Below are 21,299 nucleotides of genomic sequence, written 5' to 3' on the forward strand. Positions count from 1 at the left end.
CTGTGTCAGGTTACAGCCGCAGCCAGCAGCCTCGCAGCCAGCAGCCTCGCAGCAAAGCAGCGTGGGTAAACAAATCAAAGCCAGCAGCCAGGAAATTAGCAGAGACAGACAGAGAGAATCAGAGAGAGACTGTGTGATTGTGTGAGAGAGAAAGAGACTCTGCGTCTGTGTGTGTGTGTGAGAGAGAGAGAGAGACCTGTGTATGTGTATGTTCTGATTTCTTGTATCTGTCCATGTATATGCATATGTTCGGTATATGTTCTGATTTCTTGTTCAGTATGTAATGACTGCTTTGGCAATATAAGTGCATATTTGTCATGCCACTTTTGATCTTGAAATCTGAAATTGAGAGAGACATAGACAGACAGAGAGACAGACAGACAGAGAGAGGGAGAGAGACAGAGAGACAGACAGACAGACAGAGAGAGAGAGAGAGCCAGGGTACCTCGCTGGGGAGAGCTGGGGCTATGGCAAGCGGGGCGCAGTGCTGGGTGGAGGTGGCGATTTGGGTCTCATGGCAACCACTCCCATACATCTTATAGACATCAGAGAGCTTCAAGTACTCCTGAGACCCCCAGCCCAGAGCAGCCAATCAGAACAAGAGGCTATCAGTTCACACACAAGTGCATAGACTGCATGCACATATACACACACACACAAACACACACACACACACACACACACAAACAACAACACACACACACACACACACAAACACACACACACACACAAAAACACACACACACACACACACACAAACACACACACACACAACAACACACACACACACACAAACAACGCCCAGTGTCCCAAGATAAGCTGCCGCTGTTTCCATTTGACGCAGGTTTAGTGTTCTTCATTGCCACATACAAGGGTCCAATATCACAATATTCTGATAACAATGTGTAAAACTGGTCAACTTTTATCAGTTATACCTGAATCAAGCCAAGGAAATTTAAATATGAATAAAACTTCCACGTTCCAAACACAGCAATTACTGCAATTGTACAGAATCTCTCCACCATCCGCTTACATTGGGAGGGACCTGAACACAGAGAAATGCATGCAGCAGCAGAGAGCAACGGAGCAGCGACTGTATCCCACAATCCTCAGCTGCTCCACACACAAACAGGACCCGTGCACGCAAACAGGACCATGCACGCAAACAGGACCCGTGCACGCAAACAGGACCCGTGCACGCAAACAGCACCCGTGCACGCAAACAGCACCCGTGCACGCAAACAGGACCCGTGCACGCAAACAGGACCATGCACACAAACAGCACCCGTGCACGCAAACAGGACCCGTGCACGCAAACAGGACCCGTGCACGCAAACAGGACCCGTGCACGCAAACAGGACCATGCACGCAAACAGGACCATGCACGCAAACAGGACCCGTGCACGCAAACAGGACCCGTGCACGCAAACAGGACCCGTGCACGCAAACAGGACCATGCACGCAAACAGGACCCGTGCACGCAAACAGGACTCGTGCACGCAAACAGGACCATGCACGCAAACAGGACCCGTGCACGCAAACAGCACCCGTGCACGCAAACAGCACCCGTGCACGCAAACAGGACCCGTGCACGCAAACAGGACCCGTGCACGCAAACAGGACCATGCACGCAAACAGGACCCGTGCACGCAAACAGGACCCGTGCACACAAACAGGACCATGCACGCAAACAGCACCCGTGCACGCAAACAGCACCCGTGCACACTACAGTTGGTTTCCTCCATTACAATGCAGCCACTGCAAAACATTACAGCATCAGCAGGGCTGTGCTCCATATGGTACTGAACCCCCCCGAGTCCAGCGCCCCCCAGTATTCATACACATAATGCACATGATTTTTTTTAAACTCCAAACACAACTAGCACATGCCGTAGTCTATGGGACTTTTACAAAGACAAGGCATGGATGAGCCAAAGGAAGGAATGCTCTGCAACCTGTGGCCATGAAGAGCTGGTGCTTTGAATAAGAGACCACAGTAGTGACATCATCAATCAGTCACCCTTTGCTGGACAGTGAAGTGAAACAGAAGTGAAAAATGGAGCTCGACTCTGAGAGGAGCAGCACCATGCACACCTGACACAGAGCTCACAGGATAAAAACCTCTGCAAACAGAAATGTTTCACAACCCCTCATGCACAACCCCGCCTTCCACACACAGAGTTGAAGAACTGCATGAACTAACACTAAAGAACCACCAGCTGCAAACTGAGATCTTAACACAAGTCATCGTTTGTGCTTTATGCCAGTCTGTGAGGTTTGCCTGGACGGCACGGTTAAGGCCGTTCTGAATGTGGCTACTCCCTCAAGCTCTGTGTGCAGTGGGTGACGCAGGGAGGTGTCAGTGCTCAGGCTGCATGCGGTGAGCATCAGTGAGGTTACCTGCTGAGGCCTGCTGGGATACGTTTGGGAGGTCTGTAAAAGAGACGCAGCCGGCCGGCTGCGGGGGAACTGGCGCGCTTCCTCTAACAGGTCAGCCTCGCTGATATGAAGCACTTCCTGTTCAGAGTTTTAAAAATCGGGGGCTTTGTCTTGGATATCCTACTGAGTCCCTCTGAGGTTATCATCAATTCATAGGACCGAATTATGAAAGATTACTACTGGAGTGAGATAATACACCTACACGATTGAAAGACTCAGGGCACACCATGCTAAACCCCCCTCACAAGGAACAGGGGAAGAAAGCTGTGCTGCACAGACAGAGCAGCGAGAACATGCTGTACAGCAGGCCTGAAACAGGACACTGTCAACCTGAGCCTCCACTGAGAAAACGCTGAAAAAGCACATCTGCACTTTCTTTATTCAGTGAGATCTACTGTATCTACTGTAACTTTTCCTGCATGTATGTTTGCTTTTGTGTATAAAGGGCTGTAGTGCCGGGTACAGCCAGGGGGGGGAGCAGAGAAAAACTCCCTCACCTCTTTCATGGTGCTGGAGCTCTTGGGGAAGCCCCTCCCTCCAGTAAGGCTGAGGTACCGCTTCTCCAGAGCAGACAGCCTCTCCTTCTCCTGTGACACAGTGAAACACAGAGGTCAGAACAGCAACACAGCAGCCTGTATCCCAGACCTCTCCTCTCCCCCCTGCTGACCCCCCCCCCCCCCCCCCCCCCCCCAGAACACATGCCCTGCTGGGTTAGCTGTGGGTGCTCATGCAGAGTGTGTGACTGAGCTTCATTGTAATGAGGAACATAGAGCTGAAACAGAAATTAATATGGAGAAGAAAGGAGAGGGAGACAGGAAGGGGAGATGAGAGGAGGCCCATGCGGCCGTGGTGCTGCACCTTATGGAGCAGCTGCAGGGTGAGGTTTCGGTCTTTAGCCAGACGCTCGCACTCCTGGGCCGCCTGCACACCCAGCTGATTGGCCTGACTCTCCAGCGCCGCCACTTTCTCCTGAGAATCAGAGGAAACAGAGTTTAGAGACACGCTTCACCCAATTGGTCACATTGCCACAGCAGCAGCAGTGAACCTGCCAAATGAATAAACAGTACCAATAATAACATCCTTCTTCTGCTTGATTATTCATAAAGCAGGTCTCTGATCACATACTACAGCATTGTACAGTAGCTTTCTGCACCACTTCAGCCTTTGAGGAGTCAAAACAGCTGCTGTTCCCCTCCCTCCCTATAGATGGCGCTGTGGTGCTGTTACCTTCCTCTTGGCCAGGCTGCTGTGGTACTCTGCTCTCTCCTGCAGAAGCTGCTGGCTGATGGTCTCTCTCTCCTCCTCCAGGCTGCTCTCCTTCTCCAGCTGCTGGAACTCCAGGTCCTCGAACCGTTTGGTCTCGCACTCCAGCACCTCGGCCTCCTGCACCCCACAGACACCCCCCCCGCGTCAGCGGGCGGGCCAGGCCAACGCAAGGGGGAGCTCAGCACCCTCACAGCACTCAGCACCCTCACACAGCCACCCAAAGTGGCCACGCCCACCCCCTCCAGCCTGCCAACCAGCAGGCAGGGGGCGGGGCCGGCCTCTGCAGCTGTCCAATCAGGGAAATGCCACAGGCACTTTTGCTCAAAACTCTGTCAGGGTTGACAAGCTACCAAGTCTGCTGAACATCTAAATCGCCCTGTGACATCCAGTTGTTCTTGTTATTACAGGACTGATTGTTGACCTCTGTACCAACATAGGTATATATATTACCTATAATGCCTTAACCGATAAGTCATTCTCTCTAATAACAATATGTTACTAAGACTTCCTGTTTTTTCAAATATTTCACACGATAGTTAGTACAGTGTTGTGACTGTGACCTTCACAGCTGTCTGCGCTGTAGATATGACGGCACTCTAACAAAGACTCAAGTCCAACAGAGCTAACAGTTGCTAATTTTTCACACTAATTAGCCAGCTCATGTGCTTGAGATCCTATGCATGTTTCTGCTGCCTCGTGACATGGCGACAGGCTGATGAGCAGGGGAGAGAGACGCACCGGGACACACAGCGCGTCCTCTCCGTTTCTCATCCCGCACACAGGTAGTGTGCACTACAAGCCTGCTCCAGTAGCCCTGCCATGTTTACAGAGTGACAGCATTAATAAGGATTTGCTTTCAGAATAAAAGCTCAGAGACGCTCTGCATGGCTCTGCTCTGCACGGCTCTGCCCCCCGGCTCTGCCCCACGGCTCTGCCCCCCGGCTCTGCCCCCCAGCTCTGCCCCCCGGCTCTGCCCCCCGGCTCTGCCCCACGGCTCTGCCCCACGGCTCTGCACGGCTCTGCCCACCGGCTCTGCCCCCCGGCTCTGCAAGGCTCTACACGGCTGCCCCCCGGCTCTGCACGGCCCCCTGCAGACAGGGAGGACTCCTCCCCGCTCCGCCAGTGTGTCAGGGGTGTCTGCTGCCCCCCCCTCTGCCAGCGCATCAGGGTTTCCCGCTTTCTCCCGCATCTTTCCTGACGGCCTTTAAAAGAGAGCATGGCTGCCTGTGCACAGAGTATCTTACACAGGCTCCCCAACACACTGGAGGTTAAACCTCTACACTCCATTAATGTGGAAAATTTTAAATGAAACAAAAAACTTGCAAAGACCGAGTGAAAACCAGACAAATCACCTTTTCTCCTGATTTTTGTCCTCCTTTTCTTTGGTTGTAAATTTATTTTTCCCAAGTTTTCTGAATACACTCATTTCTCAACACACTATACAATCTTTACCAAAACTGTGAAATCTGAAAATAAATAAATAAATGAATAAAAAGAATCCATAAAAGAGCAGAAGAAGCAGGAGCAGGGGTCGTGCCCCAGTTAGCAGCTGCATTAATAGATTAGTAAGGTGTTAGAGATAAAAGCCATTCAGTGTCAGGACAGTAAAAGGACAAATCAACCAGACTACCGCGTATCGGCACCATTGTGACCCTGGCAAAGCTCCTCAGAAATCTCACACAGTCACTTCAGAGTCTTCCTCAGAGCAGCGCCCTACTCTGCGGCATTTCAACACCCCTCCACCCCATCTGTGTTCTACAGCAAAGCAAGGAGGAGGAGACAGACCAGACAGAGGGATGGGAGGTGTCGAAATTCCAGTAGTCTGTAATTGGGAAAGTCATCACCATCTAATGTGCTAACTTTTCAAATTTCACACCCAACTTTCACACAACTCTCACACCCTGACTCTCCCAGTCTCTCTCCCTAGCTTTGGAATTAGTCTCACTGCAGCAGCAATCCTCCCATACACAGTATGCAGCCAGTGGCTACTATCTACACTACAATTCCCAGAGCGCACCAGGAGAACAGATGCTGAATGGAGGATAAGAGCACCTCCCTCCATCAGCTGAGCGACTGCTGAGCTCCTGGGGGGTGAGCCGAGGACAGTCTGAGCCCCCCACCCCTAGGCACCACTGTGGGCTCAGACTGCGACCCCCACCCCTCCATGCCACTGTGGGCTCAGACTGCGACCCCCACCCCTCCATGCCACTGTGGGCTCAGACTGCGACCCCACCCCTCCATGCCACTGTGGGCTCTGACTGCGACCCCACCCCTCCATGCCACTGTGGGCTCTGACTGCGACCCCCACCCCTCCATGCCACTGTGGGCTCTGACTGCGACCCCCACCCCTCCATGCCACTGTGGGCTCAGACTGCGACCCCCACCCCTCCATGCCACTGTGGGCTCAGACTGCGACCCCCACCCCTCCATGCCACTGTGGGCTCAGACTGCACTCAGGGACTCTGGGAGAGACAGTGAACGACTGCAGTCTCACACTCTCAATGTGCAGCTGAAGGAGAGACACAACACCCGTCTCTCACTCTGAGACCTGGCACTACTGGAATTTCTGCCCAAAGTGAAGGAGAGGGGGGAGAGGACAGGGTGCAGGTGTGTGTGTATAGGTGTGTGTAAGTGTGTGTGTGTGTGTGTGTGTGTGTGTGTGTGTGAGTGTGTATAGGTGTGTGTGTGAGTGTGTGTGTGTCTGTGTGTGTGTGTGTGTGTGTGTGTGTGTGTGTGTGAGTGTATAGGTGTGTGTGAGTGTGTATAGGTGTGTGTAAGTGTGTGTGTGTGTATAGGTATGTGTGTGTGTGTGTGTGTGTGAGAGTGTGTGTGTGTGTGTGTGTGAGTGTGAATAGGTGTGTGTATAGGTGTGTGTGTGAGTGTGTTTGTGTGTGTGTGTGTGAGTGTGTGAGTGAGTGTGTATAGGTGTGTGTATAGATGTGTGTAAGTGTGTGTGTGTATAGGTGTGTGTGTGAGTGTGTGTGTGTAGGTGTGTGTAAGTGTGTGTGTGTAGGTGTGTGTAAGTGTGTGTGTGTAGGTGTGTGTAAGTGTGTGTGTGTGTGAGTGTGTTTGTGTGTGTGAGTGTGTGTGTGAGAGTGTATAGGTGTGTGTATAGATGTGTGTAAGTGTGTGTGTATAGGTGTGTGTGTGTGTGTGTGTGTGTGTGTGTGTGTGTGTGTAGGTATGTATAGGTGTGTGTAAGTGTGAGTGTGTGTGTGTAGGTGTGTGTGTGTGTAGGTGTGTGTAAGTGTGTGTGTGTATAGGGGTGTGTGTGTGTGTGTGTGTGTGTGTATGTATGTATAGGTGTGTGTAAGTGTGAGTGTGTGTGTGTAGGTGTGTGTGTGTGTATAGGTGTGTGTAAGTGTGAGTGTGTGTGTGTAGGTGTGTGTAAGTGTGTGTGTGTAGGTGTGTGTAAGTGTGTGTGTGTGTGAGTGTGTGAGGAAGGGCGGGTGCTGCTGGGTGGTGTCTCTATCTGCAGGGTGGGGCGAGACTGACCCTTTTGAGTTGATCCTGTAACTGCTCCCTCAATGACTCGGGGCAGTTATGAAGCTGGCTCCTCAGCTCATTGTATCCGTCCTGGAGCCTGTCCAGGGCCTCCCGCTCTGCTTCAACATTTGCCCTTTCCTAAAAAACACACCATCCGGGGGAGGAAAGGGAGAGAGAGAGAACACACTGCTCAAATCCATGCCATGCATAAGCTCTGGAGGTTAGAGGTCACAACAGTGTGTAAGCCAGAGAGAGGAGGGACATGAGCACCATACTGTCCCCACAGCACTGGACCAAGCCTCTACCGGGACGCAACAGACTTCCTGTTCCCGGGCACGTCTTTGGCGGGAGGTTTCTGCTGTTTACGCCTCCACATGAACTGCCCTGTTTACGGGACTGAAAGCAGACAGAGTGTCTGTTCAACTGCTTTCATTTCTTTCGAGGGGTAAAGAAAGACTGATAGCAGCATTTGCTATCAAACACAGAGCAAGATTCTTTTGGGAAAAACCAGTTAGTTTTGCATGTTTATATTTAGATTTCTGAAAGCATGCCTGACTCATGCTTTTATGTCATTCTCTAGACAAAGGATGGTTTTAACGTTATTCAGGGTTTGAGACCACTGAGGAATCACAACCATCAGATGTCATTTTCATCACCATGAGGGGAGGTCTATCAATGCTTATTTTCCTCATATATATACTTATACACATTAGAGTGATTTACAAATAGGATAAAGTGAATTAATTTCATTCAAATTAACCAGATTCAGTTCCTTCAACATGCTTTCCTTTGGAGACTTTAGGAGACAGCATATCTTTTGCATTGGCATAAGGCTCATTGATTTGTGACTTACTGCCAAAGAGAAGTATGTTCTATGCAAAAGCATCAGCCTGTGAGCTGATGCCTGTGCTCCTTACAGCACTGACAGTGTGCAACTGGCCTCAGTGCTTCTGTGTTTTCATGCAGTATGGAATGCTAAAGGCTAACAGCGCTATCATACGCTGGGGGAACCGGGAAAAGCATGAGAGCTGCTTATGAGGCATCCGGTGGCTACTGATGCTTCATGCAGGAGTTAAAGATGAGCATCCTTTCATTTTCTGACTGCTGCCTTTATGGCCAGCTTCAGTCTGGGGACGAGTGGCTGGAGAGGGAGTCTTTATGAACACCGCATTGGGAGGAGCTACTGTCAGCGGCCAATCACTGACTCTGAGGAACCAATCAAAAGGCCTGGCACTCTGCACCAGAACAAAATGATTGGTTCACATGGTTATGATGCTGACAGGACCTGGTAGCACCACCCATGTGGGGGTTCATGGCCCCTCCTTCTCCATCACTGCAGGGAACTGTGTGACATGGCATTTCGGCATGTCTGTCACCGTACTCTGGCTCCACCTCTGTTCGTGAGTTACGGAAAAGTGAAACATTAAGAAAATAAAACACAGGAAGGGTGTGATTATTCAGGCTGTCGGGTTTATGACGGGGTGGAAGAGTTATGGTGCGGTTTTAGCTAAGGCAGAAGCCACAGACACACGCTTTCTCTCTCACACACACATAGGCACACACACATACACACAGATACAGACATACACATACACGCGCACACACACACAGATCTAATGCTAGGTAAAAGGCTGAGCTTTCTACTATCTACTGAAGGTGACTGCAGAACTGTGCGTAGCACAGGCTCTCTCACTAACAGCGTACAAAAGAAGTACTAGGCAAGAAGATCCATGAAACACATCAGAGATTCCCTGACCTTCTAATTCTTTTAGCTGTGCCAGGAACAGAGCTGAGGACCAGCCAGTGTCCCAAATGCTGAATGACACACTTCACAGAACTGCATGCTGGAAAGGCTTTGATGGGGTACAGGCATACAGCAGGATTCTGGGAAGTCTAGAACCTTTATTCAAACTGATCCACAGCTGAATCATGGCCTCCAGAAACCTCTCCCTATAAGTACATCCTATTTTCACAGCTTCAGTACCTGGAGTCATGTAGACAGTATACTGACCTCACATATTTATACTTTTACAGGTAAAATATCTGTATTTAAATACTGTCTTTCCTGTGTCTGTTTGACCCTGACCCTGACAGAGGTGGCCTTTCCGTGACAGTGGGACTGAGAGGAGAGGAGGGGCATGGCTGAGAGGCCACACCCAGCAGCACAGCCCTCAGGGAAGCGGTGAGAGGGTTAGAGGTTAAACACACTGGTTAGTGGAGCCAAACCGCACAGAAGCCCTGATCAGAAGCTAGGAAAAGACAAGAGAACAGACAGACAAACAGACTCCCCGATGTGTGTAACATCAAAATAATGTCCCCAATCGCCACTCAGATTCTGTGCTCTCCTGGCTCTGAGACTCGGCCACACCCACATCCACTCACCTCGTTCAGGAGGCCACACCCACCAGGAAGACAGAGCCACTCTGACACACACATCTATGCACATGGAAATGCCATGGTAACCGTGGTCACTGGATTTTGAAAGAACGCTACTGCACATTTTACCTTGGGATGGCAAAACCAATTAGAATGGGTCTGGGAAGGCCATCCAGGATAAGACCCTGCCTTTGAGGAATGTCAGAGACCAGAGAAGGCTGTTCAGACCAGTGAGGCTCAACAGTCACAAGACAGACAGTCCAGCACTGCTGTGTTTCCCACAGACAAACAGGGGGTGACAGGAAATGTCAGTGACTGACATGCCCCACCACCCGCTGTTCAACACTGCCCCCGTCAGGATGGGAGGACCACACACAGGCTTCAAAATCTACTGCCAGTCAATAACAAGTGGACTGCTGGAAACAAAGGTGAAGACACACAAGCATGTATATAAAGTACAGCAGTACAGACGTAATCTTCAGCATGTATCAAACATCTTTCATCTCACTGTACATGCATGGATGATAAATGCTTCAGATATATTCATCAGTATTAAGACACAGCAAGACTGCTATGTTTCCCTTTTTATGAAATATGTTTGTAGAATATGAATATGGCATGCGATTTTGAAGGAGGGGGTTATATCTGAAGCTAATGTGAGAATGAGAAGTGTGTGTGTATGAGCATGTGCATGTGTATGAGCGTGTATGTGTGAGTGTGTGTGTGTGTGTGTGTGTATGAGCGTGTATGTATGAGTGTGTGTGTGTGTGTGTGTGTGTATGAGCATGTGCATGTGTATGAGCGTGTATGTATGAGAGTGTGTGTGTGTGTATGAGCGTGTATGCATGAGAGAGTGTGTGTGTGTGTGTGTGTATATATGAGTGTATGAGTATGTGTGTATGAGCGTGTATGTATGAGTGTGTGTGTGTGTGTATGAGTGTGTGTATGTATAGGTGTGTGTAAGTGTGAGTGTTTGTGTGTATGAGTGTGTGTGTGTGTGTGTAATGGTGTGTGTGTGTGTGTGTGTATGAGTGTGTGTATGTGTATGAGTGTGTGTGTATCTGTGTGTGTGTGTGTGTGTATGAGTGTGTGTATGTGTATGAGTGTGTGTGTGTGTGTGTGTGTGTGTGTGTATGAGTGTGTGTATGTGTATGAGTGTGTGTGTGTGTGTGTGTGTGTGTGTGTGTGTGTGTATGAGTGTGTGTATGTGTATGAGTGTGTGTGTGTGTATGAGTGTGTGTGTGTGTGTGTGTGTGTGTGTGTGTGTGTGTGTGTGTGTGTGTGTGTACCTTGTCCTTCTCCCTCTGGATGGCACTCTCCAGCTCATTCAGCTTGCGCTGCAGCTGTGTGATGATGTCAGACTCCGCCTCCATCTGCTCCAGCTCCGCCTCCCGCTCGCCCTGCAGCAACGCCCGCTCCATCTCCGCCTGGGGAGGGACACGGGTCACACAGAGCCACGCCCAAACAGCCCCATCAACCGCCACACACGGTCATACCCAAACAGCTCCATCAACCATCAACCACCACACACAGAGCCACGCACGGTCATACCGCCCTCATCAACCACCACACACAGAGCCACACCAAAACAGCCCCCATCAACCACCACACACAGAGCCACACCCAAACAGCCCCATCAACCGCCACACACGGTCATACCCAAACAGCTCCATCAACCATCAACCACCACACACAGAGTCACACCCAAACAGCCCCCATCAACCACCACACACAGAGCCACACCCAAACAGCCCCATCAACCGCCACACAGAGAGTCACACCCAAACAACCCCCATCAACCACCACACACAGAGACACACCCAAACAGCCTCCATCAACCACCACATAGAGTAACACCCAAACAGCCCCATCAACCGCCACACACGGTCATACCCAAACAGCCCCATCAACCATCACTGGTATACAACACAATAATAAGACACTGTACAAAATAAGCAAAATAAAACATACAGACATAATGCTACAGCAATGAGTGAGACAGTGGGCAAGCCAGTTTAGTGTCACTCCCCTCTGCTGCGGGCCTCTTCCTGTGCTTCTGTAACGGAGTTCTCTTATCAGACTGTCCCTGGGTCTGCCCCAGGAACACACATAGCACAGGAGACGCCACCTTTCAGATGCGACTTTAAACTGAAGCCCACACTCTCTGTGGTCATTACAGACCACAGCATTTATCACAGAGAGCAGGGAGCTCCCCTGGTCTGCTAACCAAATTCCAGATCAGCCTTTAAAACAGGTGTCTGAAATCCCCCGCTAAATGAAGCCTCCCTCTCCATATCAGGTGATGCGTGGTGAGCTGTCTGGCACAAAATGGCTGCCATGCAACCCTCCGGGGCACTGCACATCAGTGGTGTTACAGTTTATTACCACCTCCTTTCTAATATCCTTGAAAAGGGGTCAGTGGCACTATGTGAATGCAGTTTACACGTTAATTTATAGAAGCCGTTTATTCATTACAGATACAGCAGGTTCTGTTCCCAAGCACTAAGCGTGGATCAGTTTCACTTTCCTCCAGTGAGACTCAGGCTGAGGAACAGTGCAGGGTCAGCTGAACCAGGATCAGTGGGCTGGCAGTTCTCACCTCCTGCTTGGATTCCTGCAGCTGCTGCTCCAGCTCTGTGATTCGGGTTTTCAGCTCATCCACTCGGGCCAGAACTCTGACCCGCTCCTCCTCCAGGTAGCCCAGCTCCAACCGCCTGGTGCCGCCCAACGTTGAGGAGTCCTCACACTGCGGACAGAGATCACACACGCTCACACTCCTCACACTGCGGACAGAGATTACACACACTCACACTCCTCACACTGCGGACAGAGATCACACACGCTCACACTCCTCACACTACGGACAGAGATTACACACGCTCACACTCCTCACACTGCGGACAGAGATTACACACACTCACACTCCTCACACTGCGGACAGAGATTAAACACACTCACACTCCTCCCTGCTCACAGATTACACACACTCACACTCCTCTCTGCTCACTGATTACACACACTCACACTCCTCTCTGCGCAGATATTACACACACTCACACTCCTCACACAGTATCACATGTGGATGCTCATTCAGAGAGCCCAGGTGTTGAGCAGCAGAGTTCAGACTCACCTCCTGCTGTGTGCTCTCCGTGCTGCTCGACTCCTCCTTCAGGTTGTCCTCCTCGTTCTCCCTCTGTCTCTGCCCCCCCCGCAGTGACACCGTGCCCCCGATGTCCCCCGACGGCCTCCTGCTGGTGCCCTCTCCGGGTCCCATCCCGGGGAAGGCTGTCCTCACACCGCCCCCTGCTGGCGGGTCGCCCCCTGCTGGCGGGTCGCCCCCGGCCGCGTCCCCCTTGTTGTACTCGGCGCACAGGCTGAGGATGCTCTCTAGTCTCTGCCGCTCCTGCGGACACAACGAACAGGCCTCAGAGAGGAGCCCCCACCACACACCCCCACACACTCACACACCCTCACGAACAGGCCTCAGAGAGGAGCCCCCACCACACACCCCCACACACTCACACACCCTCACGAACAGGCCTCAGAGAGGAGCCCCCACCACACACCCCCACACACTCACACACCCTCACGAACAGGCCTCAGAGAGGAGCCCCCACCACACACCCCCACACACTCACACACCCTCACGAACAGGCCTCAGAGAGGAGCCCCCACCACACACCCCCACACACTCACACACCCTCACGAACAGGCCTCAGAGAGGAGCCCACCCCCACACGCCCTCACATGCCCCCACACGCCCCCACACGCCCTCACACGCCCTCACACGCACCCACAAGCCCCCACACGCTCTCACACGCCCTCACACACCCCCACACGCCCTCCTGCATTGAATGCGCGATAAACAGCAACCTGGCAAGCCAGAGGCCTAAGACTGGCATCTTCCTTGTGGGAAATGCCACACAAGCAAAACCCCTTCACAGGTCCAACACCTACAGACTGGCCTCGAAACCTGCACCTCCAGGCCTCTGAGCTGAGTCTATAGAGAAGATCTCTGGGCCTCTGTGCTGACTTTATAAAGAAGATCTCTGGGCCTCTGTGCTGACTCTATAGAGCAGATCTCTGGGCCTCTGAGCCAACTCTATAAAGAAGATCCCTGAGCCTCTGAGGTCCGGGCATCAGGGCCTCTGAGCTGACTCTACAGAGCAGGCCTCCGGGCCTCGGGGCCTCTGCAGTGCTACACAGATGGGTAGAGCAGCTGCAACCCTTCGTTTTACAGGGCAGCGGTGACCCCTACTGACCCCAGTTAACCTCTGACCCTGCCGGCCAGCTGCTGCTCCCCCACGCTGCTCACAGCTTCACACTCAGCTGCTGCTCTGAGGTCAGAGTGGTGCCGCCATCAGGGACAGCAGTGTGGCAAACACAGACACGGTAACACACACAACCAAAAGCTACACAGCTCTACCAGCAGGGTCATTTAAGAGCCGGGGATGTGATGAAGCCTGTCTGTCTGTGAAGTATTCTGAACCCCGCTGAGTCAGGGTAGCCTGATATCATTAAATCTGAAATGACTATCAGCACTTAATTATAATGTTACTAATTGACACAGTTAAACTTTATGATGTCATGCCAAAGCATACAGTTCAAATGCTTCTGAACTTCAGATGCTGTCTTTGTGTTGCTGAGTCTGATAGAGCCTTGGGCCTGGGCAGAACAGAAGCGCATTCAGTATCATAAAGCAGAAGGCTGCTTCTCCCAGAGACACGGCCAACTACAGGCCTGAGTGTAGGCTTCAGATCAGCACACAGGTAACCACACACAACCACAAACAAATGCAAGCAACTGATGGCCCATCCCTCTGCCCGTGTGTGTAGCACACAACCGCACACGAACATACACAACCATACACAACCGCACACGAGCACACACACACACCCCCACATACACAACATCACATATAATCACATCACCACACCCCAGAACTCCAAAACCAGGCTACTGAAACACACAGAGGTCCAGCCCTAACACAGGTCCCTTCCTCTTTTTAAGGGCTAGTGAGCAGAATACAGTATGTTAACACTGTGAAGGAATGCTGGTGCTATGAATAAAAGATACACTGTATGAAATAGCCAACTTAAGTTATTTCACAGTCATGGGAATTTTATTCTAAAATGGACGCAGGTCTCTGATTATTGTGAGCAGTTTCTTTCAGCGTTGATCAGGGCTTATAACAGTAATATTACACTCCAGGGTGTGCAGTATTGCGATAACCGGCACGACGTCACTATGAGGGGAAGCTGAGTGCCAATAATATCAATAACGCATACCATCGAGTATATTACTGATTTCATAAAACTGATTCCCATGCCAGTGTTAAATGGTCAACAAATACCCTACTTATATCGCATGTAAGGAGGGAGCTATAATTCGCCGTGAGCTGCACTCGTTAAATAAAATCTCTTCGTTGAACGAAGATATTAGTCCGCTACATTATGAATTACATTATGTTGCTACTTAATATCCGATCAAAACTAGTCCTAACTTCAATTGTCACTTCCACCTATATCTGATCTATTATGAACAATTCGTAAAAACTGGGTATGTCAACATTAGGCAAAGTAGCCAGCTGGTCAGCTAATGCTAGCTAACCCATCGATTCGCGTTGGTCTCATTTCTGGGTCAACACAGCAGCTAGTAAGTGGCAAAGCTAGCCAGGCTACTTCTCCTTTCTATATACAAAGTGATCTGCGAACCAACGTTAAAATTACAGCTTTTAAAATACGAGTCCAGGTCTTGGCCATGTTGTCCGGATTCTAACAGCCCTGAAGGGAGATCTCTGCCTAGGGGCCAGTCTCGGACATCACCACCGTCTTAACTGTCAATTCTAAAATAATGAAGCAATAACTTCTGTAGTTAGCGAAAAATGACACATTAGCCTACCCCCTGTTACTCTGTATTTCGGTGAATGATTGTTTGTTATTGCAGATAAATATGTAAAGCGATTCTGAATAACGCGCGACTGGAACGCTGTAATCGTGCAAAACTGCACGGCTGACACGCAAAGTTTACCAAACAGCCTGCACGACCACAACTACCCATTTTATAATATCTGATTACATGGAGGGAATCTGATCTCAACAAGCAAAAGATGAATGATATAATAAGATTAACGCAATGAAATCTGATAATAGGGTTACAGTAATGAGTTTCCTGCTAATACGCAGTGCAGACAGCCCGGTGGGTCCTGCAGACGTGTGACGCATCCTCACCCTTCGGATGTAGCGGTAGGTTTTCCGGGCCGATCGGAAGCGTCTGCGGCAGCTTCAACAACCAAACACCAGCACGCTACCCTCCTGCCTCCTTACTAACAAAATTGGTTACACTCCGATCTGCGCTCAACTCCGGGCTTTAACAGCTGCTTTAACAGAATGAGCAATGAGACCCTCTCCGATCACACTGGAGACAAGTCCAAAGACTAAACTGAACAGACTCAAATCACCCGAATCCTTCACACTTACTGGCATTGGGGCAGCCCACAGAGCTGAGGTGTCACTCAGAGAGACTCAGAGAGGAATCTGGAGGAAGGTTAATCACTGAGACAGCAGCACTCACACACACACTCAAACAGATGAACAAACACTCACCCCTCAAACACCTCAAACAGTCCCACCCCTCCCACACACACAAGAACACAGAAAAAACACACACACACAGTCCACCCCCACCACACACACACACACACACTGCCAGCAAGTACCAATCTACCCCCTTACTCTCACACCCCTGGAAACATCTGGAATCCCTTTCCCAACAGCGGGTGTATTTACCGCTGCATTATAGGATATGAATTATGAGATGGCTCTTCAACTTGTGATAATTTGAAAACAATAGTTTCAAACTCAACACATTACTAAACACACACCACACAGGTGAGAACTCAAAACCACACAGCAGTGTGAGAGGGTTTGAGCCACACTGGGACTCAGTAATGTCTGCAGGATTCACTCACAGACAGGCTGCACTCTTCACTCAGACTGATACATTCAGTGTGACTCAGTGAGTGATTCATTCAGTGTGACTCCCTGACTGATTCATTCATAATGATTTACTCTGAGGAAGCAGCATTGAGTGAAAAGCCTGTTTCAGTGCAGCCGGCAGGGTTTTGCTGACATCATAAAGCCACTCCAGGCTGGAAGGCTGTCTGAGATATCAGTGCTATGTTCACTTATTTCCGCTAACTTATTCCACACATTCCACAAAAGGTGGGGCCAATCAGAGATCAAAGGTCTGAGAGACATGCCCCCCCCCCCCCCCCCCCCCCCGATAGCTCCAGGCTGCACATTCCAGCGTACACTCCCAGTGTCTCTCTCTCTCCCTCCAGCTCGATCACACAGTACTGCTGCAGTTCCCTCAGTACCTTTCCCACTCTCCTGCTGTTGTAAGTGCAGTTGAATGACAAGTGTGTGTGTGTGGCACTGAAGCACCCGTGTCCTTTCCTCTGTCCCAGCTCCCATGGTTCTGCCTCTGCTGTGGGTCTTGGGCTGGAGGAGGCCTTGAGCACATTTTAAATATCTACGGCTGGTGTCACATGCAGCATGATGCCGACCAGCAGAACTGCATTGAGCTGCAGAGTGCAAAGTGCCCCTGTAGCACTTTCAAATGCTTGCACACCTCTCTCTCCCTCTCCTCACACCTCTCCCTCTCCTCCTCACACCTCTCCCTCTCCTCACACCTCTCTCTCTCCCTCTCCCTCTCTTCCTCACACCTCTCTCTCTCCTCACACCTCTCCCTCTTCCTCTCCTCACACCTCTCCCTCTCCTCACACCTCTCTCTCTCCCTCTCCCTCTCTTCCTCACACCTCTCTCTCTCCTCACACCTCTCCCTCTCCTCCTCACACCTCTCTCTCCCTCTCCCTCTCCTCACACCTCTCCCTCTCCCTCTCCTCCTCACACCTCTCCCTCTCCTCCTCACACCTCTCTCTCCCTCTCCCTCTCCCTCTCCTCCTCACACCTCTCTCTCCCTCTCCCTCTCCTCACACCTCTCCCTCTCCTCACACCTCTCCCTCTCCTCCTCACACCTCTCTCTCCCTCTCCCTCTCCTCACACCTCTCCCTCTCCCTCTCCTCCTCACACCTCTCTCTCTCCCTCTCCCTCTCCCTCTCCCTCTCCTCCTCACACCTCTCTCTCCCTCTCCCTCTCCTCCTCACACCTCTCCCTCTCCTCCTCACACCTCTCCCTCTCCTCACACCTCTCCCTCTCCTCCTCACACCTCTCCCTCTCCTCACACCTCTCCCTCTCCTCCTCACACCTCTCTCCCTCTCCCTCTCCTCCTCACACCTCTCCCTCTCCCTCTCCTCCTCTGCACCTCTCCCTCTCCTCCTCATGCCTCTCCCTCTGCGCCACACTCATTCTGATCTTTTTCATACACAAAAACAGAATTAATTCATCCCCCCCTTCTTTCTTCCAGGTCACATTCCCTGACCTCCCTGAGGGAGAACACAGGAAAAAACAAAATATTTTAGAGAAGCTTCAAATGGACAGGGCCATGTGGAGGAGAGGGCGTCCAGCCTGGTGCGTCAGTAAATGCGTCTGTGTGTTAGCGTGCATGTCAGTGTGTGCGTGTGGGACACTTCTCATGGCCTGAGAATGCCCTGGAGTGCACATTCAGCCACTGCCTCAATCAACACGCAGCTAAAAGAGCGGATACCATGGACAACACTGTACGTGTGTCTGTATCGCTGTGAGTCTATATGACTGCGTGAGTCTGTATCGCTGTGAGTCTATATGACTGCGTGAGTCTGTATCACTGTGAGTCTATATGACTGCGTGAGTCTGTATCGCTGTGAGTCTATATGACTGCGTGAGTCTGTATCGCTGTGTGAGTCTCTCTCGGGGGCTGGGAGCTCTCTCCAGGGCTGGAAGCTCTCTCGGGCTGGGAGCTGGGAGCTGTTTCAGGGAGCTGGTAGTTCTCTCGGGGGGCTGGGAGCTCTCTCGGGGGCTGGGAGCTCTCTCGGGGGGCTGGGAGCTCTCTCGGGGGGCTGGGAGCTCTGAGGTTACGGCCATGTGGAGCTTTCACTGCAAAGCCAGGCCAAGACTCCGGGTCAGAGCTGCTTTCCCAGGCTGCATGTCTGGGAAGCTGTTCCCCTTTACTCTCTCCAGAGTTCCAGAACCAACCAATCCACCCACCCACCCCCACACACACACACACACACACACACACGCACACACACTCATACACACTCATACACACTCACACACACTCATACACACATACACACACACACACACACACGGACACTCATACACACACTCACGCACACACACACACACAGCAGCACATACACGCTCACACACACACACACAGACACGCACACGTACACACAGATACACACACACACACTCATACACACTCACGCACACACACACTCAGCAGTACTATGACGTTACTCTGCCTTCTCAGTGACAGAGGGGAGGACTGGCCTTGTGAGCTTTGAGTAGGTGTACACATGCTTTATGAGAAGCTATAAGTGGCGAGTGATCTCTTTAAAGTAGGCGGAGTCTTGTATAAATGACACCAGGAAGTTCTGAGACACGGCATGACTGCTGAGATGCAAAAGCGTGCGAGAGCGTTGGCTGTTTAAACATACTGAAGCTAGGAATTAATTCATACTGTCAGTTTTCACAGATTCCAATCCACCCATCAAAATCAGATCAGTAGCATTCAGGATTTCTAAAAACAATATTTAAATTCCCTTGGAAAGCTAGTGTGAAGAGCCTTTCTGTTTTTTGTGGAGAGCTGCTAAAATGAATTACTTTGTATACAGTTTCAATCAATATTTTAAAAGCAGAATTCACTTATTCAACAGAGTTTATCTGAGATAAGAACACCTTCAACAAGCATGTCCTTAAGGAGGTGCAGTAACGTCCAGCAAAAGTGTATGATCACATACTTCACCCTCTCTGATGGTAAATCTCTCCCAAAACGAGTGTGTTTGGACCCACAGTTTTCCCGCAGGTGGCTAACCTGCACGGGTTAGCACACACAGTCAGTATAAACACATGAAAACGCAGCGTGCTCCACAGTCCTAATGTGGCCGCTCTGTGAGCTGTGCTGTCTGAAGCTCCTTTGCCCCCGTCTCATACCGCAGCACGGCAGTACAGCCCAGGATAAAATAAGAACAGTACAACAACTGTTCCATAGCTGTTAATATTAGAGCTGCCCCCAGTTACCTTCATCAGAGCCGCTACGTTGCTCAGAAACGCGGGGTGCTCCTGGATCAGGGTCAGCAGGTAAGCCAGGGCTTGGTCCCTGGGTCCCTCCAGGGTGTGGGGTCCCGAACCGGTCCCAGAGAAGGAGCTGTGCTCCATAGTACTGCTTCAGGACACTTCCACTGTGCACAAAGGACGTCTCTCCCTCTCCCTCTCCCTCTCTCTCTCTTCTCTTTATCCCTCTCTCTCTCTCTCTCTCTCCCTCCCTCCCTCCCTCCCAGGAGGCTCTCTGACTGACAGCAGAGTGTGTGGGAAGGGCCTCTCACGAGGAGGCGGGGCTACAGCTGGCAGAGAGGGCAGGGGGAGGAGGCTGCTTGTGTCCTTTCAAGTGAGACGTCAGACGCGCACACACACGGCCACACACATACACACACACACACATATACACATGCGCACACATGCAGACAAGCACACACAGACACACACATACACACAGGTGCACATACACACACGCACACACACGCACACACATACACACACTCATACACACAGGATCTTATTAAAATATTATTTACAAAGAGTCCCCAATAACTCCATCAAATCTCGTTAATGGAAAATAGTTTAAAATGACTTGATATCTGATATCCGAACTGATATCATCAATGCAAACATACTTCCATGTCTGTGGGTCAAATACAAAGCCAAACACAAAACAGGACAAGGAAAACATTAAAGCAAAGTGCAAATATGAAAGGAGATGTTATACAAAAAGCTGTGTTCTCCAAAGTACGCCAAAGCTCAGTCCTGTCAGAAATAATGTGGAAAGCCTGCAAACACACTCAGAAAGGACAGCGCTACAATCCTCGCTTCCTCAAAATGCACTGAACTGTACCTTTCAGACCACAGCTGCTTTACAGAAGGAAAGCACTCCCCCTAGTGGTCTTTAGTCTGACCTGCAGGGATGTGGAGGGTAGGTGGAACCAGGCTGTCAAATCATGATATAAAGCAGGGGTTCCTAATCTTCAGAAATTATCAACCCCTAACCAGATCTCCTGCTGTTCTCTGCATCCTCTCTACAGCAGAATCCCATCAAATCCATCTGATATGACAGATATAAACTGTGCAGACCCCTGACCCTCGCCGTGGACAGCTGCCTCAGCCTCACTTGCTAATTATTCCACAGCCTTTCACCAGACATTGAAATAATGAATGAAAAGCCTACATACACCCTACAAAACAAATAAGCTACCTCACATAGCTCAACAGCACCCCCACGCTGCAGAGAGGCTGTAGAGCTGAGGAGGGGCTCAGTGCGTTAGTACAGCACTGCGGAGGAGGGGCTCAGTGCGTTAGTACAGCACTGCGGAGGAGGGGCTCAGTGCGTTAGTACAGCACTGCTGAGGAGGGGCTCAGTGCGTTAGTACAGCAGTGCGGAGGAGGGGCTCAGTGCGTTAGTACAGCAGTGCGGGGGAGGGGCTCAGTGCGTTAGTACAGCACTGCGGAGGAGGGGCTCAGTGCGTTAGTACAGCACTGTGGAGGAGCGTTAGGACACGCCCCCAGCAG

General features: G+C 50.8%; 1 protein-coding gene across 14 annotated transcripts in view; it reads right to left on the reverse strand.

Annotated features, from left to right (window-relative positions):
- The window catches only part of phldb1b (pleckstrin homology-like domain, family B, member 1b), an 80,028-nt gene that overhangs the window by 15,649 nt on the left and 43,080 nt on the right, over nucleotides 1-21,299 (reverse strand). For 7 of the 14 annotated variants that reach the window (XM_036536006.1, XM_036536011.1, XM_036536008.1 and 4 more), the window contains 9 exons: nucleotides 12,698-12,970; nucleotides 12,167-12,313; nucleotides 10,857-10,994; nucleotides 7,201-7,329; nucleotides 3,667-3,822; nucleotides 3,298-3,408; nucleotides 2,937-3,026; nucleotides 2,401-2,517; nucleotides 446-565 (listed from right to left, as the gene is read on the reverse strand). In XM_036536006.1, the coding sequence (XP_036391899.1) occupies nucleotides 446-565; nucleotides 2,401-2,517; nucleotides 2,937-3,026; nucleotides 3,298-3,408; nucleotides 3,667-3,822; nucleotides 7,201-7,329; nucleotides 10,857-10,994; nucleotides 12,167-12,313; nucleotides 12,698-12,970 (1,281 nt within the window). The remainder of the gene's footprint in view (nucleotides 1-445; nucleotides 566-2,400; nucleotides 2,518-2,936; nucleotides 3,027-3,297; nucleotides 3,409-3,666; nucleotides 3,823-7,200; nucleotides 7,330-10,856; nucleotides 10,995-12,166; nucleotides 12,314-12,697; nucleotides 12,971-21,299) is intronic. The other 7 variants (XM_036536010.1, XM_036536017.1, XM_036536013.1 and 4 more) reach the window with 4 other exon arrangements.

The sequence above is a fragment of the Megalops cyprinoides genome, chromosome 9 (assembly GCF_013368585.1).
Source record: "Megalops cyprinoides isolate fMegCyp1 chromosome 9, fMegCyp1.pri, whole genome shotgun sequence".
NCBI lineage: Eukaryota > Metazoa > Chordata > Actinopteri > Elopiformes > Megalopidae > Megalops > Megalops cyprinoides.